General features: G+C 52.4%; 6 protein-coding genes across 6 annotated transcripts; 3 read left to right on the top strand and 3 right to left on the bottom strand.

Annotated features, from left to right (window-relative positions):
- The first annotated feature begins 92 nt into the window (after positions 1-92).
- HMPREF1120_02282 (uncharacterized protein) lies at positions 93-1,625 on the top strand. The gene is made up of 3 exons (XM_009156319.1): positions 93-744; positions 803-1,245; positions 1,316-1,625. The coding sequence occupies exons 1-3, from the start codon at positions 202-204 to the stop codon at positions 1,353-1,355; spliced, it is 1,026 nt and encodes a 341-aa protein (XP_009154567.1). The 5' UTR covers positions 93-201; the 3' UTR covers positions 1,356-1,625.
- A 788-nt stretch (positions 1,626-2,413) lies between these two features.
- Positions 2,414-4,240, bottom strand: HMPREF1120_02281 (D-arabinono-1,4-lactone oxidase; the record flags this gene model as incomplete). Its single annotated transcript, XM_009156318.1, has 1 exon — positions 2,414-4,240. One exon carries the CDS (start codon positions 4,238-4,240, stop codon positions 2,414-2,416), a length of 1,827 nt encoding a protein of 608 aa, XP_009154566.1.
- A 611-nt stretch (positions 4,241-4,851) lies between these two features.
- HMPREF1120_02280 (uncharacterized protein) lies at positions 4,852-10,001 on the bottom strand (the record flags this gene model as incomplete). Its single annotated transcript, XM_009156317.1, has 3 exons — positions 4,852-5,104; positions 5,158-9,787; positions 9,845-10,001. The coding sequence occupies 3 exons, from the start codon at positions 9,999-10,001 to the stop codon at positions 4,852-4,854; spliced, it is 5,040 nt and encodes a 1,679-aa protein (XP_009154565.1).
- Positions 10,002-10,676: 675 nt separating this feature from the next.
- On the bottom strand, positions 10,677-11,382 carry HMPREF1120_02279 (ADP-ribosylation factor-like protein 2; the record flags this gene model as incomplete). Its single annotated transcript, XM_009156316.1, has 4 exons — positions 10,677-10,889; positions 10,940-11,102; positions 11,158-11,268; positions 11,324-11,382. 4 exons carry the CDS (start codon positions 11,380-11,382, stop codon positions 10,677-10,679), a joined length of 546 nt encoding a protein of 181 aa, XP_009154564.1.
- A 284-nt stretch (positions 11,383-11,666) lies between these two features.
- On the top strand, positions 11,667-16,178 carry HMPREF1120_02278 (uncharacterized protein). Its single transcript, XM_009156315.1, has 2 exons — positions 11,667-12,180; positions 12,240-16,178. Exons 1-2 carry the CDS (start codon positions 12,055-12,057, stop codon positions 15,099-15,101), a joined length of 2,988 nt encoding a protein of 995 aa, XP_009154563.1. The 5' UTR covers positions 11,667-12,054; the 3' UTR covers positions 15,102-16,178.
- A 2,644-nt stretch (positions 16,179-18,822) lies between these two features.
- Positions 18,823-21,732, top strand: HMPREF1120_02277 (nucleolin). The gene is made up of 6 exons (XM_009156314.1): positions 18,823-19,175; positions 19,541-19,735; positions 19,828-20,073; positions 20,125-20,229; positions 20,281-21,169; positions 21,221-21,732. The coding sequence occupies exons 3-6, from the start codon at positions 19,874-19,876 to the stop codon at positions 21,221-21,223; spliced, it is 1,197 nt and encodes a 398-aa protein (XP_009154562.1). The 5' UTR covers positions 18,823-19,175; positions 19,541-19,735; positions 19,828-19,873; the 3' UTR covers positions 21,224-21,732.
- The last annotated feature ends 352 nt before the right edge of the window (positions 21,733-22,084 follow it).

Here is a 22,084-nt window from a genome sequence, read left to right as displayed (position 1 = left end):
CCGTAGCGTCCTCAGCCTCGCGATGACGTCAGAAGATGCCAGATCCTCAACTTCAATTTGTAGGAGGTAGCTTCGTCTTCCGCCTCCAAGAAGGACATTGTATGTGTATACCTACGCGTACTAGTATTGCTGCCCTGGGCTGTTGGCTGGCTCGTTCGTGGGCAGAAATGCAAGTGTCGCGGCCGTCCGCCAACATCTCCAATGATGCTCTGCCATGTTGCTCAGGTTTGCGTCTGTTGCCCGCGTGACAAGGCAGTCGGATATGTATCCACAAATGAAAAGCCGGTGAGGAAAGCAAATACCCGTTATATGGCGATCGAGGTAGGACAGCTGTGCCAGGGCAGCATCAACCGCCGTGCCAGGGAAGATGTAAGTGATGGTGGCTGGCGGCCGCCCGGTAGGCAAACGACGAAAATCGTCGGATTCGCCTTTTCCTTGATCGCATCCATGTCTGCGCAGTGTCACTCTAATAGTACTGTCCTGCCTCACTTTGGATTCATTTCATCCACAGTGCCCAAAACCATCAGTTCGTCAGTCATCCCTGGTCTTGATCTGTTTTCCAACCTCAACTTCCCTCATCACCTACCCATTCATCTCATCTCATCCCTCTCCGTCGTCTCTTCTCGAGACCAATCTCCTCTTCACGCATCAAGCAACTTGAAAGCAAGCCAAACCTTCAAGATGCCCGTCATCTCACGAATCCTATCCATTGCGCTGCGCATCGGCCAGCTCGCCTTTGCGGCTGTAAGTTTGGCGCTGTTCCCCTCCTTTCCCCTACATTATCTAACAAAGTATACTACAGGTCGTCGCTGGCATCGTCGGATCCTACCTCCACGGCTACCGCCACGGCAGCGGCCTACCTCTCGCACGCTTCATCTACATCGAAATTGTGGCCGGGATCTCCATTCTTCTTGCGCTTCTCTGGCTTCTTCCCTTCTCAGCCGGTTTCATCCACTGGCCCGTCGATCTGTTATTGTCGTTTGCCTGGTTCGCGGCATTTGCCCTACTGGTCAACTATGTCGATCGAACCTCTTGCGGCGGCCATACTTTCAACTGGGGTGGAATCACTCGCGGCGGCGTCTGTAATCGTTGGAAGGCAAATGAGGCTTTTTCGTTCCTGTCTGCAATCTTCTGGATGCTGAGTGCATTGCTGGGCCTCTGGTACATTCATCGTGAGAGTCGCAAGGCTGCACGTGGCACCGCACACGGAGATCCTACCGCACCAATTGCGGCGAATGATGCAGCGTAAGATGGAACCTCTCCTCCTCACTTCTGTCATTCATGAATGATTGAAACTGACGGAGAAAACATCTAGATATCCTCGCCGCCGCTGGTACCGCCGCAGCCGTGTCTGAGGGCAAACACCCGCAATCGCACCCTTCGACTGGACGAAGAACATTTCTTCTCGAAAGGATTGAGAGTTAAGCGAGCAGGGGCTCCAATGTGTGACTCGGATTGGCGCTGGTGATGATTGCAGAAAGGGAGGAGATGTACTCTTGGAGACTGGGTGTGGTGGTTGCAGAGACAGGTGACCAACCCGCCCTAATGCACAGGTTGAATTAGCCTCTTTGCAGAGAATCAATTGAGATTCAAGTAATTCAACTCAGTTGGACTTCCTCAAAATCTCTCTCGCTAGAAATGTTTGTTCCCACTTGACTTTTTTGCTCTTCCGTGTCACAGCCTCTCTTGGTCGTAACCCCAAGTCCCGGATGTGGCGCCCATCGACCCTGCCTGCCATCCAGGGACAATACTTTAACCAGGCTCCCAACTCCACTACCTAGGTATTGATGACCATACAATCATATCCACAGCCAGACTTACACTCACACTGCCCCTGTCTACCAGTCCAGTCGAGCTACATAGATGTAAAGAATCTCACCCCCGTGGACAAACCGATCAATCACGTGACGTTCGACTTCAAGGGGTGACAGCCTTGTCACTCGACCACTGCACAGTCAGAGTATTATTATCCTCGCAGAGATGAACGGAAGGATATTGCGCGGGCATTGAGACCAGTAGTGCCGGTGCCGGATGGTCAGTACGAAGCAAGTTGCCGGATTAGTAAACACTGGATACATTGCTTTAATTAATATTTGAAGTTAAATTTCATTGGTACTCAGTGACATTTTCAATGGTGGTGCCTAGTGGAGACTCGACATCCTAGATTCGCAGGCATAGTCTAGACAGATGACCACCCGATACACTGCACAGCCAAAGGAGAAAAGAAACGAGAGTCGAGTTGTCCAGTTCGGGTTGGCCGTGGAATGGATCCCAAAACGAAACGCCAAGAAGGGAACCGGAAATAAAGTGTCGTGAGACGGACCTTTCATAGACCAGTAATTCTGCAACATGTCTCTTAGAGCATCCGAACTCTTCAAATATTCACCTCGACATTCGACCCTGACCAACAATCCTATTTTTCCGCGTAAACGCTAGCCTCACCCTTGGCCATGTAATCGAACGATTCCTCGCTCGTCGTTGTAACAGGAGGGCTCGGGGCATCATCGCTCGCCTTTGCGTTATCTTCAAAGACACCCTCATCATCCTTTGGAACACTCAATCCATCCACAACACGCCCTTCCCACAGCAAGCCATCACCAAAACCCCAACCAAGACCTTTCTTGGATCGACGAACTTCCTCTTCCATCAAGCTGAATTTGGGTTTCTCTTTGTTGCCCTCCCAAGACCCCAAACTCAACGGGAGAGTTCTCTTATGCCATTCTCCCAAAAACATGCCTTCGGGATCACTCTCGTCGCGAACTTTGAGGAACTCCACCATGTCTTGACCGTACATACCGCCGATCTGCTCCTTGGTGGCCAAAAAGTTCTTGGCCCAATGAGGTCGACCACCCAGTTCTTCCATCAAGTACTCAAAGGCCTGATAGTATCTCTCGTGACAAGGCGGGTCACGACCATAAGGTCGATACAAGGTTGCATTCAGATACAATGTAGGTTCATCCTTGACCGTAGGATCGAGATACGGTCTGACACCAGAGGCATTAGGCACGGTCCTAGCGGTGTGGGTGACGCGCACTTCGACGGGACAGTGGACCCAGATTCCTTTACTGGAAACTGGGATACCGTGTTTAGATTCGTCTTCATGGTTGATCCAGGCAGAGAGTCTCTTAATGGCCTCAGGTCCCTTGGACAGCGGGAGAGCCCACTCATTCACAAACTGCGAGTACAGGCAATCCATCAACAACCCTTCCCGGGCAGGTTGGACGGCCGACATGACAAACCTGCCCGGCTTGAAGCCATACTGCATGCCAAACACAAACCATTCAATCCAGGGAAGAATGCGTGGGACCATGTTGGACAGATACAGCAGGTTGTGGTAGACGTAATATCCGACCGCGCCGCCGTAAAAGGTGGTATTTGGTGGCCGAGTGGGAGCATCGGTTTTGGAGCCACGCCAGACGACTGCACGGCGAAGATAAGGCAGCCACCAGACACGGGTGAATTCTTCGGAAGTCCAGAGATCTTTGTCCCACGAGTCCAGCACGGATGCAAGGGAATGAAGAGACTGCGACCATGACACATTGAAGTCCGGCACGGCCTGCAATGTAATCTCGACGATAACACCCAGCGAGCCCAGCGAAAGGAGCGCTGCCCTGAAGAGTTGCGGGTTCTTAGTCGCGGAACACGTGACTAATTGGGAGTTTGATAGCAGAATCGTCAACGAGGTGATGGATTCGGATATCAACCCGTGCTTGAGACTCGAGCCATGCGTCCCCGTCGATATTACTCCCGCCACGGACTGGACGTCGATGGAGCCCAAGTTCGGTAGAGTATAGCCATGCTTGGCGAGTGCAAGGTTGAGGTTATGTAGCGAGATGCCGGCCTGGAAGCGAGTAAGTCCAGGTGTATTGTCGACATCAACTTCTAGCACCTCGCTGAGATTGTCGAGGTTGATGAGCCAAGAAGATGTGCATGTCAGATCAGAGGGTGAATGTCCGAACCCGGTCACACATAGGCGTCTGCGGCACCTTCGTGCGAGCGTGACTATCTTCTGCAGCTCTGGTACAGATGCCGGTTGGAAGTATAGTTCTGGCCGGGAGAAGAAGGTCTGAGCCCATGTATGATGCAAATACCGCGCTTTCGGCCGGAATGGAATCGAATCGGCCAGACGGGCCAATTCTCGCTGTACTTGAGGGTCAAGATGGATATTGCCGGTGGGGCCGTCGGATACGGCCGAGGTGTTGGGTTTGGTTTGCGGAAGATTTGGGGCCGCCCAATCCATGTCGTAGGTGCTATCCAAAATTCGGTGATATGATCAGTACATGCTTTCCGCCGTGAGGGAAGAGGGAATGGATGAAGCGGTGGAACAAGGAATACATGTAGTTGTAGTTGTAGTCCGGATTTCGCAACTTGAATCGAACGAAAATCATGACGCGCTTTGCCGAGGCTGGATTACATAATACGGCCTCCTTTGATTGGCCTCGAATTAACGACATGGCAATCTACTGGAACAGATATGTGCACAGTACTCTGTGTGCATGGGCGACAAGACTGTCGGCACAGCTGAACTTCAAACCCTGCCCGCTGGCTCACTTGGAAAGAATCTTGTGTTTGCTGACCTGGTACCTGCTCAGGGCCATCGCGCCTTGTTATGCGAAACAACATGTCCATGTCAACCGTGATATCTAATGCCACAAATGCCCCCTCATCCTTTGTGAGAGACCAACTCCTTTCGTGATCGTAACCCAGACCGAGCTTTCTGCCGTAAAATCTGACGAGCCAAGATGTACAGATTGATCTGAAAGTACGCGGGCAGACTCCGCCACGCAAGCTTGTAGAGCGCCACTAATTGAAACCAAGTTGAGCCTCCATGTCCACGTTAAGCCATGTCATTTACAGCGTCATTCCCAATTCCTGCATTACTTCTTCGACTCGTACACATAGCTGTCCTGCCTGAGGACTCGTCCGTGCAGGTGTCCATTTCCGAAAGACCGATTTGATATGTTGGGGCGGTTCGCCGAAAACAACGAAACATGACGGCAGTACAGGCCTATCTTGCACAGACGGCGAGAGAACGGCCATCTCTTGGGCGATGTGGATGGCCGTCACAAATTCAGAGGGCTTTTTCGCGGATGCACCGACCAGTCTAACGTCGATGTTAGCATGTCTGGCCTCAAGAGTTCAAACAACAGTACTTACACATAAACTTCCGCATAGGTATCCAAGATATGGATGTGATGGGCGTCGACGTCGTTCTGAGTGAATGGCACAATCTCTTCAACCAGCGCCTTTGGTGTCTGCTTCGGAGGCGATAACGACCTCAGTCCCCAAAATCCTCCTGAAGACTTGGGTCTGTCATGCTCCACACGATATAACTTGGATGGACGGCCCCGGAACGGCCCCTTTCGGTGTGATTCTTGCCCGGTTTGTCGTCTGCTTGTTCCGGTAGGGAACGATTCCCAGAAGCTGGAAGGTTCTTCACCTTCGGATATCTCCTCAATCTCGCCTGTGAGACCTAGATCCATGCCAATCAACCTGGCGCATCCCACATCTTCCGGATCGCTACCAGCCCCTTTCCAGAGGTAGAGCTTTCCAAATTTGGCAGATATCAAGAAAGGCAGGCCAGAGGATAAACTAGATGGGTCAAACTCGACCTCATCAAACGCCAAATGACCAAGATGTCGCCGACCACAAAGCATGTACAGTGCGGATGATTTGCTCTTGCGCACGATGACAATGCCACCCAGCGCCTGGAAGAATTCGGAGCTTTCTTTACCTTGTTTTACTACCTGTAGCTTCGTGCTGTTTTCGCGGGCGACCTTCCTGCAGAAAAGCTGGGCGTCCTCTATGGCCGCTGCTGGAACTTCATCCCCGCACCACAGATAGACATCCACCACATTCGAGCCGCCCCGTGATTGCATGGTGTGGACACACAGGTACATACAATCTTCAAATAGGATGTGCTCCTGCTGAGGTGGCATTGCTGTCTTCTTGCCGTTACCAGTCACCTCCCAGATTTGATTACTGAGTGTTTTCGTTTTGTCCGCAGCTCTGTTTTGTGAGCAAAGGAATTGTTGTGTGTCGAATTCCGCCTTCTCACTCGGTCGGGGTAACATGCCGAAAAAGGACTCGATTTGCGACGCCAGACCAGAATCTGAGGTGTTTGGGCCAGGAGACCGGTCTAGACGAGACTGGAGTCTATCTGGCTCCGGCGGTGGTGTGAGTTCTGGCATCGTAGTTGACTTCTTGGCTGCTGGAGACTCAAATTTCAAACCGAGACCGCCCACTTTGCTTGGTGATGTAAGCGCCGCTGATTTTTCAGGGCCAGTAGACGGCTTCGAAGCTTTGGGAGTGTTCATCTTGGACTTGCTGGGGGTCAACGGCAAGACAGACGGAAACGGCGGGCTGGTTGTATTAGCTTTTCTTTCAAGATCGGATTCAGGAGGAGACGAGACGACCGAAGGTCGGTCAGTCAGAACATCGAAACTCCTGGGAGTGGATGGTTTCATTGAGTTCGTCTTTTCAGCCGGCTGACGTCCCCCAATAGTACTCGAAACTTTTCGAAGCTCCGCAGACTTGCTAGCAACGGGCGGCTTTGACTTGGGACTCGGTTCTGTTTCATTAGCTGGTGCCGGCTGGGTATAGGAGCGAGTCTTGAGGATGTCGATGGGCTTGACTTGTTGTCCATTTGGCTCAGACGTCGCGTGAATGAGTGCTGCGCCCTGCGCAGGCTTGGCGATAGTCTTCTCAGTCTTCTCCCCTGCTTCAGTGCCTGCCGCTTCCCGAGTCACGAAGCTGCGCGATTGACGTAAAGGCAGGTCAACAGAAATTGTCTCTTTTGCCAATGGTAAAGGTTTTGGCGGAGTTGGCTGCCCGTCTGTCCCGGCCTCGGTCCGATTCTCAGCTGGTGCGGCGCTTTCTTGCCTCGTAGACTTGGACATGCTAGCCTTTGGGGCCCTTCTTCTCGGCCCTTTGGCTCGAGCCTTTGTCATATGCGTCAGCTCTGCAGGCTCTTCCCCGCCGCCTCCCTGGGAGGTGTGCTGCATCTCGCGCACTTGCCCTCGACCACCGTCCGGCAAGGGAGAATCGCCTGGCAGCTTTGGACTGCCGTTGCGTGAGAGAAGGCCTGCGAGTGCCGGATTGAGCCTAGCGGCGATCTTGCTGTTCTCAGGAACTCTGAATCCAGATCGTGGCTCTGTACTAGAGCGCTTCGGTGCTTCTGTTGTGACCGCAGCCGCAGCGGGAGCAGTTTCGACACTGTGGGGCGCAGACACTTTTCCAGGCTTGTTGACCGATGCTGCTGTGAGAACGACCTCAGGTTTTTTCGCTTCCACTGCCTGCGACCTCTCTGTACCTGCATTGGTATGGACGGCCGGTGTAGGTCTCTCAGTGCCTAGTGAAACTCCCTTGTCGGTCCGGTGTTCAGAGTGTAGAGTGGGTTTAGTCGACTTGTTCGGGGCACCAGCCGGGGTCTTGATTTCCACCTGCTCCTTTGAGGGCGTTGCCTTGTGCAGAGTCATTCGGCGAGCCAGTGCTTCTGGGACAGCCTCTGCAGGCTTTGCCTTCGAATCTGTTGATTCAGGTCGCTTACGCGTGGCACTGCCGCCGGCCTTCATGGCTTCCTTCTTCTGTAGAATGCTCTCTTTAAACTCGTCAACATGTTGAGTTTTCTGAGGCCCTCCGGTGGCATTCAATGCTGCTTTGCCTCGGGTGATGTTATCTTTCAGCAAATCGGGCGCTACATAATGCTGGGTCTGTGCCCTTTTCAGTTTACCAAAGACTGCTTTGAACTCCGGCTCGGTATCGTTGCTTGTTGTGGATGGTGCTTGACGGGATTTGAGGGTAGCTCTGAAGTCGATCTCCGTTGTGCTTCGTGGTTTTGGTTTCACAATGGGCGATTTACTCTCGATTTTCAGATCACCGCCGGCAGGCTTGTCGATTTCTTCTCGGGGTTTTGGTTTCACAACAGGCAATTCACTTTCGATTTTCAATTCAAGGCCAGCCGGCTTTTCAGGTCCTTCAGAAGGCTCAGTCACTTTGGTCTGAGCTGAGGTAGATGGCTGTTTCTCTTCAGATGAATCTCTCTGGGGTATATTCTGGCTTCCCGGCGTAATGTTCCGCTTAGAGGGCACAATGGGCTTGCCTTCTTTCTTCACGGTAAGTGAATCAGCCGGTGGACCCACGACATTTTTGTGGGCAGCCTTAGGCTTCGAAGTATCCCCCTGCGAGTTGGCTGGCTGTGATTCAATAGTAGGCGGGCTCATTGTCGAAGTTGATACCTCTTTGCTCGGGTGTGCGTCCGGAGGTGGCGAACCGAGAACCTTGGGCGTTGGTGCATCCTTGACAGCAGAAGGACGTGTCTGTTCCTCGAACTTTGAACGCTGCAAGTTGAGCTTCCAGGCAGGCGTTTCCGGTCTGCTTGGTGCGAACTTCGGCACGTCTGGTTTATTCAACGCACTTTCCAGCCAGCTTGCTTTGGTTGGGCTCCAACGACGAGGATCCATAGTTTTGGAGGGACTGCGCTCAAGAGGTAATTCTGGTGGAGGCGGAGTCGCTCGTCGCATGTTTTGCTGTCGACGCAGAGATTCAAGCGTATCTGACCGTTCGCGCTGTTCATAATCCGTCCGGGCCTTGGGTGATTTCGATGCCCCATTGTCCGGGTCTGGAAGAGGCCGGCCCCGGAATGGAAGTGTGGGCTCCGCTCCGTGGCTTGAGACAGGCCTCGAGCCAGATAGAGGGGATGACTGGAGGTCCCACCCTGGTCGTGTGTCCTTGGATGAATTGCGGCTATGCCCAGGACTGAACTCGGAGGCGCCAGAGAGATGCGAAGGCCTCGATGCAGCTATAGAGTCTCCCCGCTTCAAGCCAGCATTTGCCTGTACGCTCCACCTCTTGCTCACGCTGTCCGACCGCTTCATCATCGCACTCTGGACGAACCCACCCAACCCTTTAGTTGGTGACAAAGGGCGTCCAGAGGGAGATAAAACGCTAGGATTCCGCCCAAGAGTAGCCGCATCTGAGTCTAATGGAGTGTTGAGGTCCAACGGCTTAAAAGCTGGCAGCTCCAGGGCAGGCGACTTGGAAGGGGTTTCCGAGATCATGGAGACAGGGCGTGGCCTGGCCACGGGCTCGAAACTAGGCGTGTGTTGCTGATCGAGCATGGAGAGGTTATGTTTCGCGGGTGAAGTTGGCGAAGAGAATGTTCCTCTCTCTTTTTCCAGTTCACAACGTTCAACGGTAGGCTCCTTTTCTGCAGAGAGCCCGGGAAGTCTCATGCTGCGAGTCATAAATTGAGACGCACTGGTTTCACTTTCATTCTTGCGGTATGCAGGTGAAATGGCCGCTCGGTCTGGAGTCTGACGGAACCATGACGGGTCTTTTGTGCTCAACGAAGCCGAAATCTCTTTCTTGGACATGTCCTCTTCATGTTTTGGTGTCGGAGACCTCAGAGCGGCGCTAGCGTCGGGAAGCGAGACCACAGACTGCGGTCGCGACCGTATTGAGCCGATGCCCCTGGGTGATGGTCTTTGATTCCACGAGAGTGTGCCACTCCTCGACAAAGAAGTTGCGTTTAGAGGAGGACTGGGAATTGGGCGTGGATCATCGGCCGACAGAGGAGGCAACGGCCGCGAGAAGTCAACACCGGAGACTGAAGGTCGCCTTGGTTTAGGGGAGATCGAGCCCGCGCGGCCTAGGGTTCGCGATTGGAGCGGCGGAGTGAGGGCGACAGTGGGTTCAATCTGTTTATTGTGCTTGGGCGTCTCTTCTCCTACGTGTCGAAGCGAGGGTGCAGGCCCGGTTTTGGATGGGGAGAGGGAACGGGCACGTTCTACCAGAGTCAGAGGTACAAGAACATTGATGAAGTATCGCAACGATTATAACGCACCAGCTCGTCTCGCTTGTCTCTCCCGTCTCGCTTGCAGCATTTCCTCCTCCATCTTCTTGGACCGCTCCGCCTCTTCAAGACCCTGTTTGGAATTCAGGCTAGCAATACGGGCCAGAAACTGGTCAACCGACTCGGAACCATCGTTAGACGCGTCCATGCTGAATATGGTCAAGGGAAATGCCGAGTTGCTGACGGTGGGCGCAGTAGGTGAATTGTCTATGGCGCAGTCATTGCTCGATGGGCTCGACCATTCGGGGAATTGGGACGCGGACGCTGAGCGCTTCACGGACAGGCAGAAAAGAGAGAGAGTTTTGGCTGTATCAGAGAAAGTCCCAATAGTGGGCTAGAAGGATAGAAAGGTGTGGTGGAATGGGACAACAAGGATCTAGTACAGTGTTGTAGTGCCAGTGGGCGTCTTCGGAAGCTTTTGTTGATGTTGATGCAGCGCCAGTTCTGGATGTGCCAGTTGCGTTGGTTGCGAGAGGCAAAGACGGGAGCGCGCGTCTTCCCGCAGGACTGACAACTTCGACTCCCTCTCCCCGAGCTGCACTTCCTACAAGATCTATAATTCCCTTCGCCCTTCTGCGATGAACCTGTATTTCGCAGCATCTGGAGAAGCGATCTTAGACACCGCGGCTAGGCCGACCCTGTGGTCTGCTGCTGGCGCGGCGGCCCAGCTCGCCTACGGCCAATTTGTGGCCTGTGCCTGTGTTTTGCATGGACCCTGGTCGCTTCTATTCGACGGCGCTTGTTTCGAATCTCGACGCATAAACACAAGCAGATCGAGTGCTTCAGAAGGTTCCTTGTGAGTGATGTACAATAATGCAATGCTCTAGTACAGGAACAAACGATCCTTTGCATCCTGCACCACCCACTCCAACCCTTTCTCCAGATTTTCTCCTGTCATGGCGCTACAAGGCACAACAGTCCAATGATGAGTCCGGATCTTTTCGAGTTCTAGTGCTTTGGTGACTTCTGCCACGTCCATGCACCCGCTCACGTCGATCTTGTTGAGAAATACCAGCAGACTTGCCCCAGCAAGACGCTTGAAGCGGCAAGTCAGCAGAAGGACCTTTCGAAAAGCACTCTACATACCTCTTCCACCAGCAGCCCTTTCAATTCCTCCTTGCAGTCTTCTATTCGTAGGCGGTCTGTCGCGTCGACCACCCAGATTAATGCATCGGTCTTTTCAAAGTAGTTGCGCCAGTATGATCTTATTGTTTTTTGGCCTCCGACATCCCAGATATTGAGCTTGTAACTGCAGAAAGAGCCTCAGCAACAGACAAATGTGGTTCTCAACGAACTCGCCTCACCCGCCAAAGTCGATTGTTTTGATGATAAAGCCCAGCGTCGGACTAACAGTATTGACATCTTCGTTCATAATCTTTTTAACTATGGTAGTCTTGCCGGCATTATCAAGTCCTCTGCAACTGTGATCAGTATTCGAGGGGCCAATGGCAACGAGCGCTCCTATCCTACAACATGAGAATGCGCATTTCCTTGTCCTTCAGTCGGGCCTTGCGAAGGATGGAAAGCATTGTGGGCTGAGCTGGCCAGTGTGCCAGATGCTAGAACATCGAGTCTTATTCCCGGGCTCCCATCAATCCCGAAGGAAAGTATAATGGTCGTATCAGGCAGTCAATCAGCCATTGTAGTACCTGCTCGAACGGCTTTGATACAAGGCTTCAGTTGTGCAGAAATGGCGGCGGTAAACACAGGGACTAGGGCGGCAACTGTGTCTGTAAAGCAGCGGTCAGTGTTCATCAATAAGGAAACCAACGTCAGGCAGGCAACAATAGTCGTTGAACATCGGATTTCCAGGCCAGAATTAGACTTCCACTGGCTCATCCAAACCTTGAGAGCAACAATGAGTCTCTACGTAAAGTTCTGTGTTCTGGTTCACATCTGATTCAGTTTGTCCTTGCCTGTACCCCTGCTCTCTTCTGATTTTGCCCCGCTAGATGTCTAACCACTGGTTCAAACACAATCACCCCCCGGCCGCCGAGCCTTGTCCTCTTTGGGTCGACCTGAATAGGACGATGGCAGTCTATACTATAGAACTATCTCCGTCCATTTCTCATCTAAGACATTTTTCATAACATCACTCAGTCCTTGAAGCAGACAAACAAGTTGATCAAGATTTCTGATTCTGAAACCCCAGCATTCATTTCCAACGAAGCTAGCGGAGGGGTAGTCACTTTACAGTCACTATGGACCAGAGCCCCATAGGCTGCCAGCCGTCCTCCCCTGGGACGTCTTCACTATCTGGAAAATGGTCTTCACATGGATGTGACATCTCCATGCCAAGAGGTAATTCCAAAAGTGAGGCACAAGAGGTGAAGAACCCCTCAACTATTAATTCCGTGTTCGCATTCTAACACTTCATCTTATGTAGTCTTCATCAGCCGCCGGGATGATGGTCTTCGATCCGAAAGCTTATGGCGATCCCACCGCCAAATCAAAGTCCAACACACCTTCTAAAGGTCGGCAGCCGGCTATCCAACCTGTGGACACAGAAGTGCCGTCAACAAACCATGTTAATGAAACAACGAACCCAGTTCCTTCAGAGACCCCAGTGACTTCACAGGACCCCGTGATTTCACAGGCAAAGACCCTTCAAACATCATCCACGGACGGAGACCGCTCAGCAGGTGCAGCGATGCCTGCAGCATTCACACCACCCGTCTTCAATCCTTATGCCTACGGACATCCAGGCGCAATCCGCTCCGTTCAGGGCTGGGTTCCTGGTAAGAAGTCGGCCCTGTCTCAGTCTCCTGCACAGCCTAGCATCAACCCTGTGAATGAGATAAAGACTTTGCCTGACACTAGGAACAATGTTACAGAAGCCCTTGCGGTGAACGAAGATCTCCCGGCAGACAAGTCGAACCACCATGTGGCAGCCCCCAAAAACGATTCGAGTGCTTCATCCGAAAATAAATTGAAAGTCATTACCGGCCAAGAAGCTCAGGGCACGGCAATCAAGACCACTGAAAAGCTACCAAACGGCCTCCCGTACAAGCCAAGGCAAGTGGTCTTGAAAGAGAAGATGGAGGCAGCCGACCATGCCAGCTCAGCATCTCAACCAGGTACGGCTAGGGCCAATGGTGGTGCTAGTGGGCGCAAGGGCACAAAAGAGGAGAAACCAAAACCACCGCCTGCGACGTACGAGACACTCAAGCTGGCAGGTGAGACGCCGGAACAGGTCATTGCGCGGCTTCAAAAGGCTGGCACTCGTGAGATTGGTCTTCGCATACGACGCAAGGCCGATGCTAACAACACAACGACCGCCCTTGCCATGTTAGACTACCTCCGAAAGCCGCTGCCTTCAGCCGAGGACCAACAAGATGAGCCGTTACCTTTGGAATTGGACCCTATGGCGGCTGCTCTTCCAGTAAAACAAGGCCGTCTATTGAAGCAGGTTGGTACACTCTCAACAACGCCGGAGAAAGCTTCACAACATCAGGATGGTCGACGAGTTTCTGGTCAAGCCTCGCATCAAATCAGCGCTGACGATGGCTGGGGTACACCAAATGTTGCCGGAAACCACACAGCTGCTCCTGTTACCCCACCGAATGCAAAGACCCGCTGGGCTACTTCTAAAGAGCTGAAGGCACCCATCACCAAGCCTGATAGCAATGGAGAAGGTTCTGAAGAAGAAGAAAGCGAAGGAGACTCTACCAGGCCCATGGGTTTCGGCAGACTCATCCGCAGCACGAAGCCAGAGGTCGCCGAGTACGACCTCCGTGGTTGGGATGGCAACTTTCACCCACCACCTCTTGACTGGGAGGACCGACCACGATTCTACAACAACAATGCTGAATATATTGAGCATTTCGACAACTGGCTCGGGCAAACCGCAATATTTACTCTGCAGCAACTGAGCGCAGCTAGACAAAAAGCTACACCACAAGAGTCACCCGACCTGGACATCGCAATTCTTCCCACAGAGTCAGTCTGCAACCTCAACAACCATTCGGATGGAATTGGGTTTGTTCCGAGGGACTATGTTCTTAATCCCTATGATAAGAGTCACTTTCCAAAACGCTTGCCTGGGGAAGCCTTAATCGACTTGACCATTCCTGCCGATTTTCAAGCTCGGACTCAGCTCGATCTGCAAGACAATCAGAACCAGGAAGCAAGAGTCGAAACTGCTCAGATGTTCATTGACAAGAGAATGGCATATCTGGAACGCAGCAACAAGCGAGCCGAGGAGGAAAGGTTGCAGGCCATACAGCAGCAGGAAGAAGAAGCGGCAGAGGCAGAACAAGCAAAACAAGCAGAAGCCGTTGCAGATGGACCAGTACCTGAACCTGAACCTGAACCGTCGGAGCCGGTGAAACCTATCACGCCTCTCAAAGCAAACATCTACCTTCGACCGGCCGTGGCATCGGATTTTCCTGGCATGACAAAAATCTACAACTGGCACATTACCAACGGCATCCGTCCTCCCGAGCTCAGGGAGATTACTACCCAAGACATGGCAGGTCGTCACGAACTGTGCACATCTAACCGTCTCCCGGTCATCGTTGCTGTCGAGCGAACCCGCAAGAATGCTCGCAAGAAGCCACTTCGACGTCGGATGAATAATTCAAATCAGCCGGTTCAGAACGTCGCGGTGAAGGATGAAAACGTCGTCGGCTGGGCGGCTGCTACCGACTGGGGCGCTCCTGACTACGTCGAAACCATCACTGCCGAACTAGAGATCTATGTCGCGGCCGAGTTTCGTCAGCAGGGCATTGGCCGCTGTCTGATGGACGCAATACTCTATGCCACTGACCGCGGCTACAATCCTCAACGAGGCTACGATTTTCAGGTTGCGCCCGAGATCCAGCACGTTTACACCGGTGGAGGCTATCGCGATCTGCACAAGATCATTTTCCAGGTTCGCTCGTACAACAAGCCTGTTTCTCCAGAAGAGGAGTATCGCCACAATCGCAACATAATGCTTTCAGCACGGCGCGGCTGGGAGTGGGAGAATAGAAATGGAAGGGATGAGTGGGAAGACCACAAACTGCCAGCTGTGCCTCCACCTCCCAATCCGGAAGACTTCTGTAAAGAAGCCAAGCTCAATGATCGCGAAGACGACTACTCTGTCTGGCTGAAGGAGTGGCTCGAATCATATGGGTTCGAAGAAGAGGCGTTGCTGAAAAAGATCGGCACCAGAAACCGCAGATATGTCGACGTGCGCTACCTCACCCGCGAGACCTGCTTTGATCCTCTCGACGGCAAGATCCAGGACTTCTCCAGGGGATTCTGATTGTGGCTTGACCTCTGCCAGTATCGACTAGTGCTACACCAGGGCAATCGCAATTCTTATTGTCTCTTCCTCGGTTCCACCCCACACCCACTTTCAGTGCAAAATCGGTCTCCAGAGCCTTGAAACCCTCGAGATACCAAAAACAGACAGAAAAACAATAAAAAAAAACTCTCTTGCGTCGGCATCGGCGTTTTCTTAATTCATTTCGATTCTATTCTTCTTTTCGGCGTTACGTTCTCTGGGAAATCCAAAAGAATCATCCTTCACCCAGACTCAGCCAGTGGGTTTGGGTCTTTCCTAGGTACTTGCTACCCACCCTCTTCTAGTGATACCTATTCCACTGCAGCCTGGATCTCGTCTCGTCACGCGTTTCTGCAACGGAACGGCACTCGAATGATTCAAGCAGCGAGCCAGCATTGCATTTTACGGAGCTTCTTTCTTTTACTTCTCTTCGGCCTTTTGTTTTTTCTCCTTCAATTCCGCAAAAAGGCGTTCGGTTCGGCGTTTAAACACGGACCATTCGATCGGTCACTTGATCACACCGAGGCCAGATCAATGCATGGTTCTACTGGCGTCGATTGCATGGATGTGATTTGGTGTGGGGGAATCGTGCGAGAGCTTCAGCGAGACAGCGCATCGCAACATGCAGTGGGTGGTGGTCACAAGGCAGGCGTCCGGGGTTTGAATGGACCGTGTAGTATTCATGTGCAGTGGCTGCACTGCAGGAGAGCAAAGAACTGACTATCGACTACGGGTTTCATGCTGATCATGATCATGGGACATGGCACTAGCATACAGTCATAGCCGGGTGAACGCAACGGGCACTGCAACGGGCATGAGCATGAGCATGAGCATGAGCGCATAGCCTATAGTCGGGCGATTTGAGCTGCACTGGTTCAAGTTCTGGGCTTCATTCCTCACTGACGAGAGATGCATTGCAGGAGTAGTTCTAGCGGGCCATTGCAGTGTTGCAACTTCCAAAGCACAGAAGCAGAAGATAGACTTGAGCAATGCTTCTGGCAATGCTTCTAGATACTAGTACGAGTAGCTAGCGATATTGAAAGCACCCTGGCTCGATTTGTTTTCTTCTTTTTTTATCTCTTTCTTTTTCCCATGAGGCTCTAGTAGAGAGTATAGTATTCCGTCCTCCGAGTCGTGGGGATGGTTCACCGGTATTTCCTGATGAGCAAAAGTTGCCCGCACCCGCACCCACACACCCTCCCAGGGACATTTCTTCTCTAATACTGGGATAGTAAGGATATCACGATATGTCCAAAACGAAGCAGCCGCACTTCATTGCTGTCGATCCCCGTTACGGAACCCCGTCAAAGGCTTGCATGTGCAAAATACTACTGTACAAACTACTGTAGCGAGGAACGCGTAAGTAGTAGTTTGCATGCGTCGCACAACGCGCGCTCAGGGCTGAAGGGTCTAGGGGGGTTCAAGTTGCAAGCCACCTACCTGCACCAGCCAGTAAGAAACAATCAAGCCACACTGCATCTGGTCGTATGTGCGCCAAGAGCAAAGGTTTGACGGGGCGATGACTTGCATCTACCTAAGGTACTGTATCTGATCCCAGCGCATTGGAACAGGCGAAGGTTACCTCATTGATGAATCGTAGTAATGGGGCGGGGTGGAAGTCGATTGATCAATCCCCAACACTGGCATAGTACCATTACTGCTCTCCGCAAGCATCTTCTGCATATGCTCCAGAACTGATTCGAATTGGTCTACTACTGAGGGTGCGAGGGACTTCTTGGCCTCTCGTGCAGGTGACTGTGGCTGATGAAGTTGATTAATGAGCTGAATCCTGGTCACCATCTCTAGAGCGCGTATGGATCCGACCCAGATCCGGTCACGACCTCCACTGCAAGTCCGACGTTTGCTTTTGGGCAGCAACGGTCAGACCCGTGCTGCAGTCTACGCAATAATCAGCGCTGCGCCTAACCAAATGCCGTTCCATAGGTAGGTAAGGGACTCGGAGTGATCAATAATAATGATAGCTCCAAGCTGAGAGCAAAGCATCAGCTGCTGCCTTGGCGTTCACACTATTGCAATGCTTTCGAAAGGCTTGTCGTTTTGGGTGACCGAATCGCAAAAGGCGTTCCCACGATAGGCGAGGCGCCGCCGGAGTCTATCAGCCCATCGAAAGGGCTTGGATGATAAGAATTGATAGCCGGCCTGCAGGTCATCGTGTTCACAGGGGTTCCTTGGACAAATTGACTTGGTGCTAGTAGTCGTAGTAGCTGGCTTCCGCTTGCAGCTCCCCAACTCCAGTTTTCGGTTGACCCGGTCTGCCTGCGCTATCACCATGGACTTTAGGGGAAGCTCGAAAAGGGAAGCGACAGGTGTCAGACATACAGTTGTCAGGCAGGCTAGCCACACGCCTAACCAAGTCCGTCAGACACAGTAGAGTGCAGAAAGCTGTGGATGTCGTCCAGGTGTTTGTTTTATTGTTGACCGAACACTTCGCCGACGTTGCTAGGGTGGCTGTTATGGCCATTCTCACCTACCGTTGTGTGTATCTGGTCGACTACTGCTGACTCCGAAAGTGCCCAACTCTCAGCCAGTAGAGAAGTCTTGTAACAATGAGCAAACGACATCCTCAGTCCTAGCCGCTCAGACCGAATCCGGATTTAGCAACGAAAAGGCACATGCTATCTCTTCTATCCTTCTGGCAAGGAGTAGTTCCTGGACGAGTCAAGTAGACACTCTTTCGAGGCCGGCTTCAGAGGCCCAGTAGGAGCGGCAGCAAATGGGATATGCAGGACAGGGCTCGCTCGACAGGGGTTCGATTCACTAATGATGGCAGAGAGTGTGCGAGTCGAGGGTCACGGCTCGCGTACACCATGGAGAGCCGATCTGGGCCTCGTGTGGTGTAGTAAAGAGTCGGAAGGACGACAGGCAACTGGCGGGAGGCTTTCGTTAGTGCAGGATGCAGATCAGGAATGGAGGGGGTGATAGTTCGGTTCGCGTGTACAAACATCGGATGATCGATCTCGAGCTCAAGGGGGCCGTTTGGCAAGATAGCAAAGCATGAGGCGGTTCAGCTGTGATAGATCTGGAATATCCAAAAGGATGTGAGGTTCAAATGGATGTTCAAGTATTATTATCAGCACTGCAATGAAAACGGCTTGAAGCATGAGTTTCAAACGGCGGAAGGCGCAGGCACTTCGAGGGCAGACACTGGCACTGGCATCCCTGTGCCTGCGCCCGGAGCTATCACCAACTCCTCCAGAAGTTCTCACCCCAGCACGATCAACTGGAAGATGCCGTTATTCTAACAGACGTACAGCGTTGTAATGTCTGTTTAGCTGTTATTAAAGCTCCTACAACTTCCGCGACAATCTGCATTGACTTGTAGCAATTCACGAAACCGACGGCCAGCGCGTGGTGTGCAAACAAATTGAACAATAATGCCTGTCCATGCCTGATCGCTGTCTGTCCAGCTGTCGTCGTAGTCTCCATCCCACCCGGCGAACCTAGAGCAACTCAAGAGCCACCGGGACTCCAGCAGGCTCCCTTCAACGCCCGCGGCCATCGAATCACCATTCAGCTGTGGCTGTCTGGCATCCCGTGTCTGGAGAGCGTGCACGCTCGTCCATTGTAAAGCGCAGCGAGTAGGATGATAGTAGATGGTAGCAGTGGACACTGGCGTCCGGCGGACAACAGCAGTAACCGTCGCCTTTGCCTGCCGCTCTGGCGCCCGTAGCTCTTCTTCCAGGGCTCCAAACCTTCTCACCTGGTACCTGCCAGTGATGAGCTGCCTCTGCCTCACCCACGACTGATCAGTGAACCGCTGCGCTGCTCGGCCTCTTTTCCTAGTGCTGTCTTTCCCACTCGCCCGCCGCGCCCCATCCATCATCCCTCTTCTTCTTCTCTTCTTCCCACTCCTCCTTCTCTCATATTGTGACCTGCTTGTTCGTCTGCGCGTCCCTCTTAGTCTTGCAGTGCTACTTGCTTTCCTGCTTTACATCAATTGGCGCCCTGCTTCTCGGAGTTGCTCGAGTTTGCCGTCTGATCTGTGGCTTTGGCTGTCATTTGGGCCCATCTACCACCGCGCATTTTGATCCGGTATGTGCGAAAACTCTTCCGCGCCCACCCCAGCACCAAGAAGCAAAGTACAAGTCAAGAGGAGGACTGTTATGGCTGCCTGATATTATATGCGAGGGATAAAACAATTATATGGCCGTGAAGCAAAATGCGGGCGCAGTTCTATGCGATGGAAAAAGCTCCCAGCGCGATGAGAGACAGCAGGGCTGCGCATGTATAGGACGTATGAAGGCTACCTGTACAAGGCAAGACCGCAACTGGGCCAATGAATAGTTGGATGCTTTGACGGAGCTTCACTGTCCTGTTCTTAGCACCACAACACTGTCTTCACATGTCCGCGACGCTTCTAGGAGGGGCTCTTTTGTGCTGACATTCTTGAAATTTAGACTTCGAAATCAACTTCAGTTCTCCCAGACGCTTTGCTATTGTTGCACCTTGCAGCCTTTGAAAACTTCAACCTTCGAATATTCTTTCGTTGCAAAAGTTGGTCAAGTGTTCTTAGGGCGCCCAACTATCATAATCTTCGAACGTTCCTTCACAGCGAATTCCGTGTGAAAGAGCTTTCATCAAATCAATCTCAGGTGAGTTTCCTATCGGAGAACCCAGCGTTACAGACTCCCAAGATAGCTTCCTTGTCATTACTGCTGTGATACTGACTGACTCATCTCTTCAGAACCAGACCTAATCTGCGAAACCTCCTCGTTATCTCTTCTGTCAGTATGTCTTTCGAATACGGCCAGTTCCCGAACGCTCAGCAGGAGGCTGCGCCGGGACAAATTCCTCCTCCTCAAGATGGCGCTGCTCCAGGCCAGCCAACGGATCCTTCTGCTCAACAGCAGATGGCCTTCCAATCCCCCGACCCGAACGTGAATGCAGCACCCCAGCCTGGTTCAGGAGGCGAGCAGAAGACCACTCTCTGGTGAGCCGGGTGATATCCTTTTGTCTCTCGACATCTAACATAAATTGACAGGATGGGTGAACTCGAGCCATGGATTGATGAGAACTTCGTCCGCAACCTGTGGTTCCAGATGGGTGAGCAAGTTAGCGTCAAAATGATCCGTGACAAGTTTTCTGGGTAAGCCATCTCCGGATTACTCTCACATTCGCGTCTCTGAACTCATAGCAGTAGCAATGCCGGTTACTGTTTCGTCGATTTCTCCTCTCCTCAAGCAGCTGCCAAGGCTCTCCAGCTCAGTGGCCAGCCGATGCCAAACTCTACCCGCCCTTTCAAGCTCAACTGGGCTACCGGTGGTGGTCTGGCCGATCGTCGCGATGACCGTGGTCCCGAATACTCCATTTTTGTTGGCGACTTGGGCCCAGAGGTCAACGAATACGTCCTCGTGTCTCTCTTCCAGAGCCGCTTCCCATCTTGCAAGTCGGCCAAGATCATGACCGATCCCCTTTCTGGCATGTCGCGTGGCTATGGTTTCGTCCGCTTTTCCGACGAGGGTGACCAGCAGCGTGCCTTGACCGAAATGCAGGGAGTTTACTGCGGTAACCGTCCCATGCGCATTTCCACCGCCACCCCCAAGAACAAGGGCTTGCCGATGCAAGGTGCCAACATGGGTATGCCAGGTCCTGCTGGTCCCATGGGATACCCACCAATGGGAGGGCCACCAATGCCGTACTACGGGCAGCAACAGACTCCTCAGCCAATGAACCAGTTCACCGACCCAAACAATACCACTGTTTTTGTCGGTGGCCTGTCTGGATATGTCACCGAGGATGAGTTGCGTTCCTTCTTCCAAGGATTTGGCGAGATCACCTATGTTAAGATTCCACCTGGCAAGGGCTGCGGTTTCGTCCAGTTCGTCCAACGACATGCGGCGGAAATGGCCATCAACCAGATGCAGGGATATCCTATTGGCAATTCGCGCGTCCGTCTGAGCTGGGGCCGAAGCCAGAACAACTCTGGTCCCGCTGGCACTCCTTACCGCCCTGCCCCTCCTCCACCGATCTACCCATCCATGGGCTTGCCCCCGGCTCACTCATACGGCAGTTATGCCCCGATGAAGGTCAGTCTATACCCAGCCTATGTGGTAACTCTTTCTAACTCGATATAACAGTGATGTTGTCATGATCTATCCACAGCGTAGCAGGCGAGTTACCGCATGGTCTTGCTCTTCTGTAGGGACGGAAATCACAATCACGATCACGTTTTCTTTTGTCATTGGAAGCAACGCAGCAATCGAAATTTAGCGTCACCGCCGGTATGGGAGGATGTCTGTGCAACAAAAGTTCTTTCATTCATTTGCGCGCGCGATGACCCCTTGCCCCCTTATTGCGAGAACGGTCTGTTGGCTGTGTACAACAACAATCATGGCTTTTCGTCTTTTGCTCGACCGTGACGATATCAACGAGATCAGCAGGTGCTTGGAAGATGTAACGGTGGAGGATGGAGCATGAACTGGCGAGCGACGGTGATGGTTTTCATTGGCATCTTTAACTTGACGATTAAGTCTTGGAGCTCTGAAATGGCTACGACTCTTTCAACATGGCCAGCAGGAATCCAGCCGGTAGAGGCCACAGCATACGAGAAACCATCAGATACTGAATGAAACTGATATTGAGCATCATGCGTGCGTGCCTTGGCTATTGTGCCCGGGTTTTGCCTTAAGGAGCGAAGCAAACCAGTATAAGCTGCAAACGAGCGTGAACCTACTCGGTCGTCCTTTCGAGCGCCATGTTGAACGTCCTCATGAGCGTCCCCATGAGCGTCCTGTTACTCGTCTGATTCGGGCATGAATGGTGAAACACTCATTTAGGTTATGGCTTCGCCACGTAGGGCGACTTATATTGGGGTATTTAAGCTGGCTCCAGTAGGTATATTTTCTATAGACAGTTGAGCCTCATCATGTCTTACCATGCACCGGGGTTTCAATCTCAATCCTTACAACTTGAAATTGAAGTGATGCCTTCAGGAAACTTGC

The sequence above is a fragment of the Exophiala dermatitidis genome (genome assembly GCF_000230625.1).
Source record: "Exophiala dermatitidis NIH/UT8656 unplaced genomic scaffold supercont1.2, whole genome shotgun sequence".
Lineage (NCBI taxonomy): Eukaryota > Fungi > Ascomycota > Eurotiomycetes > Chaetothyriales > Herpotrichiellaceae > Exophiala > Exophiala dermatitidis.
The sequence above is the reverse complement of the archived record's forward strand: the minus strand, read 5'-3'. Positions and strand labels throughout refer to the sequence as shown.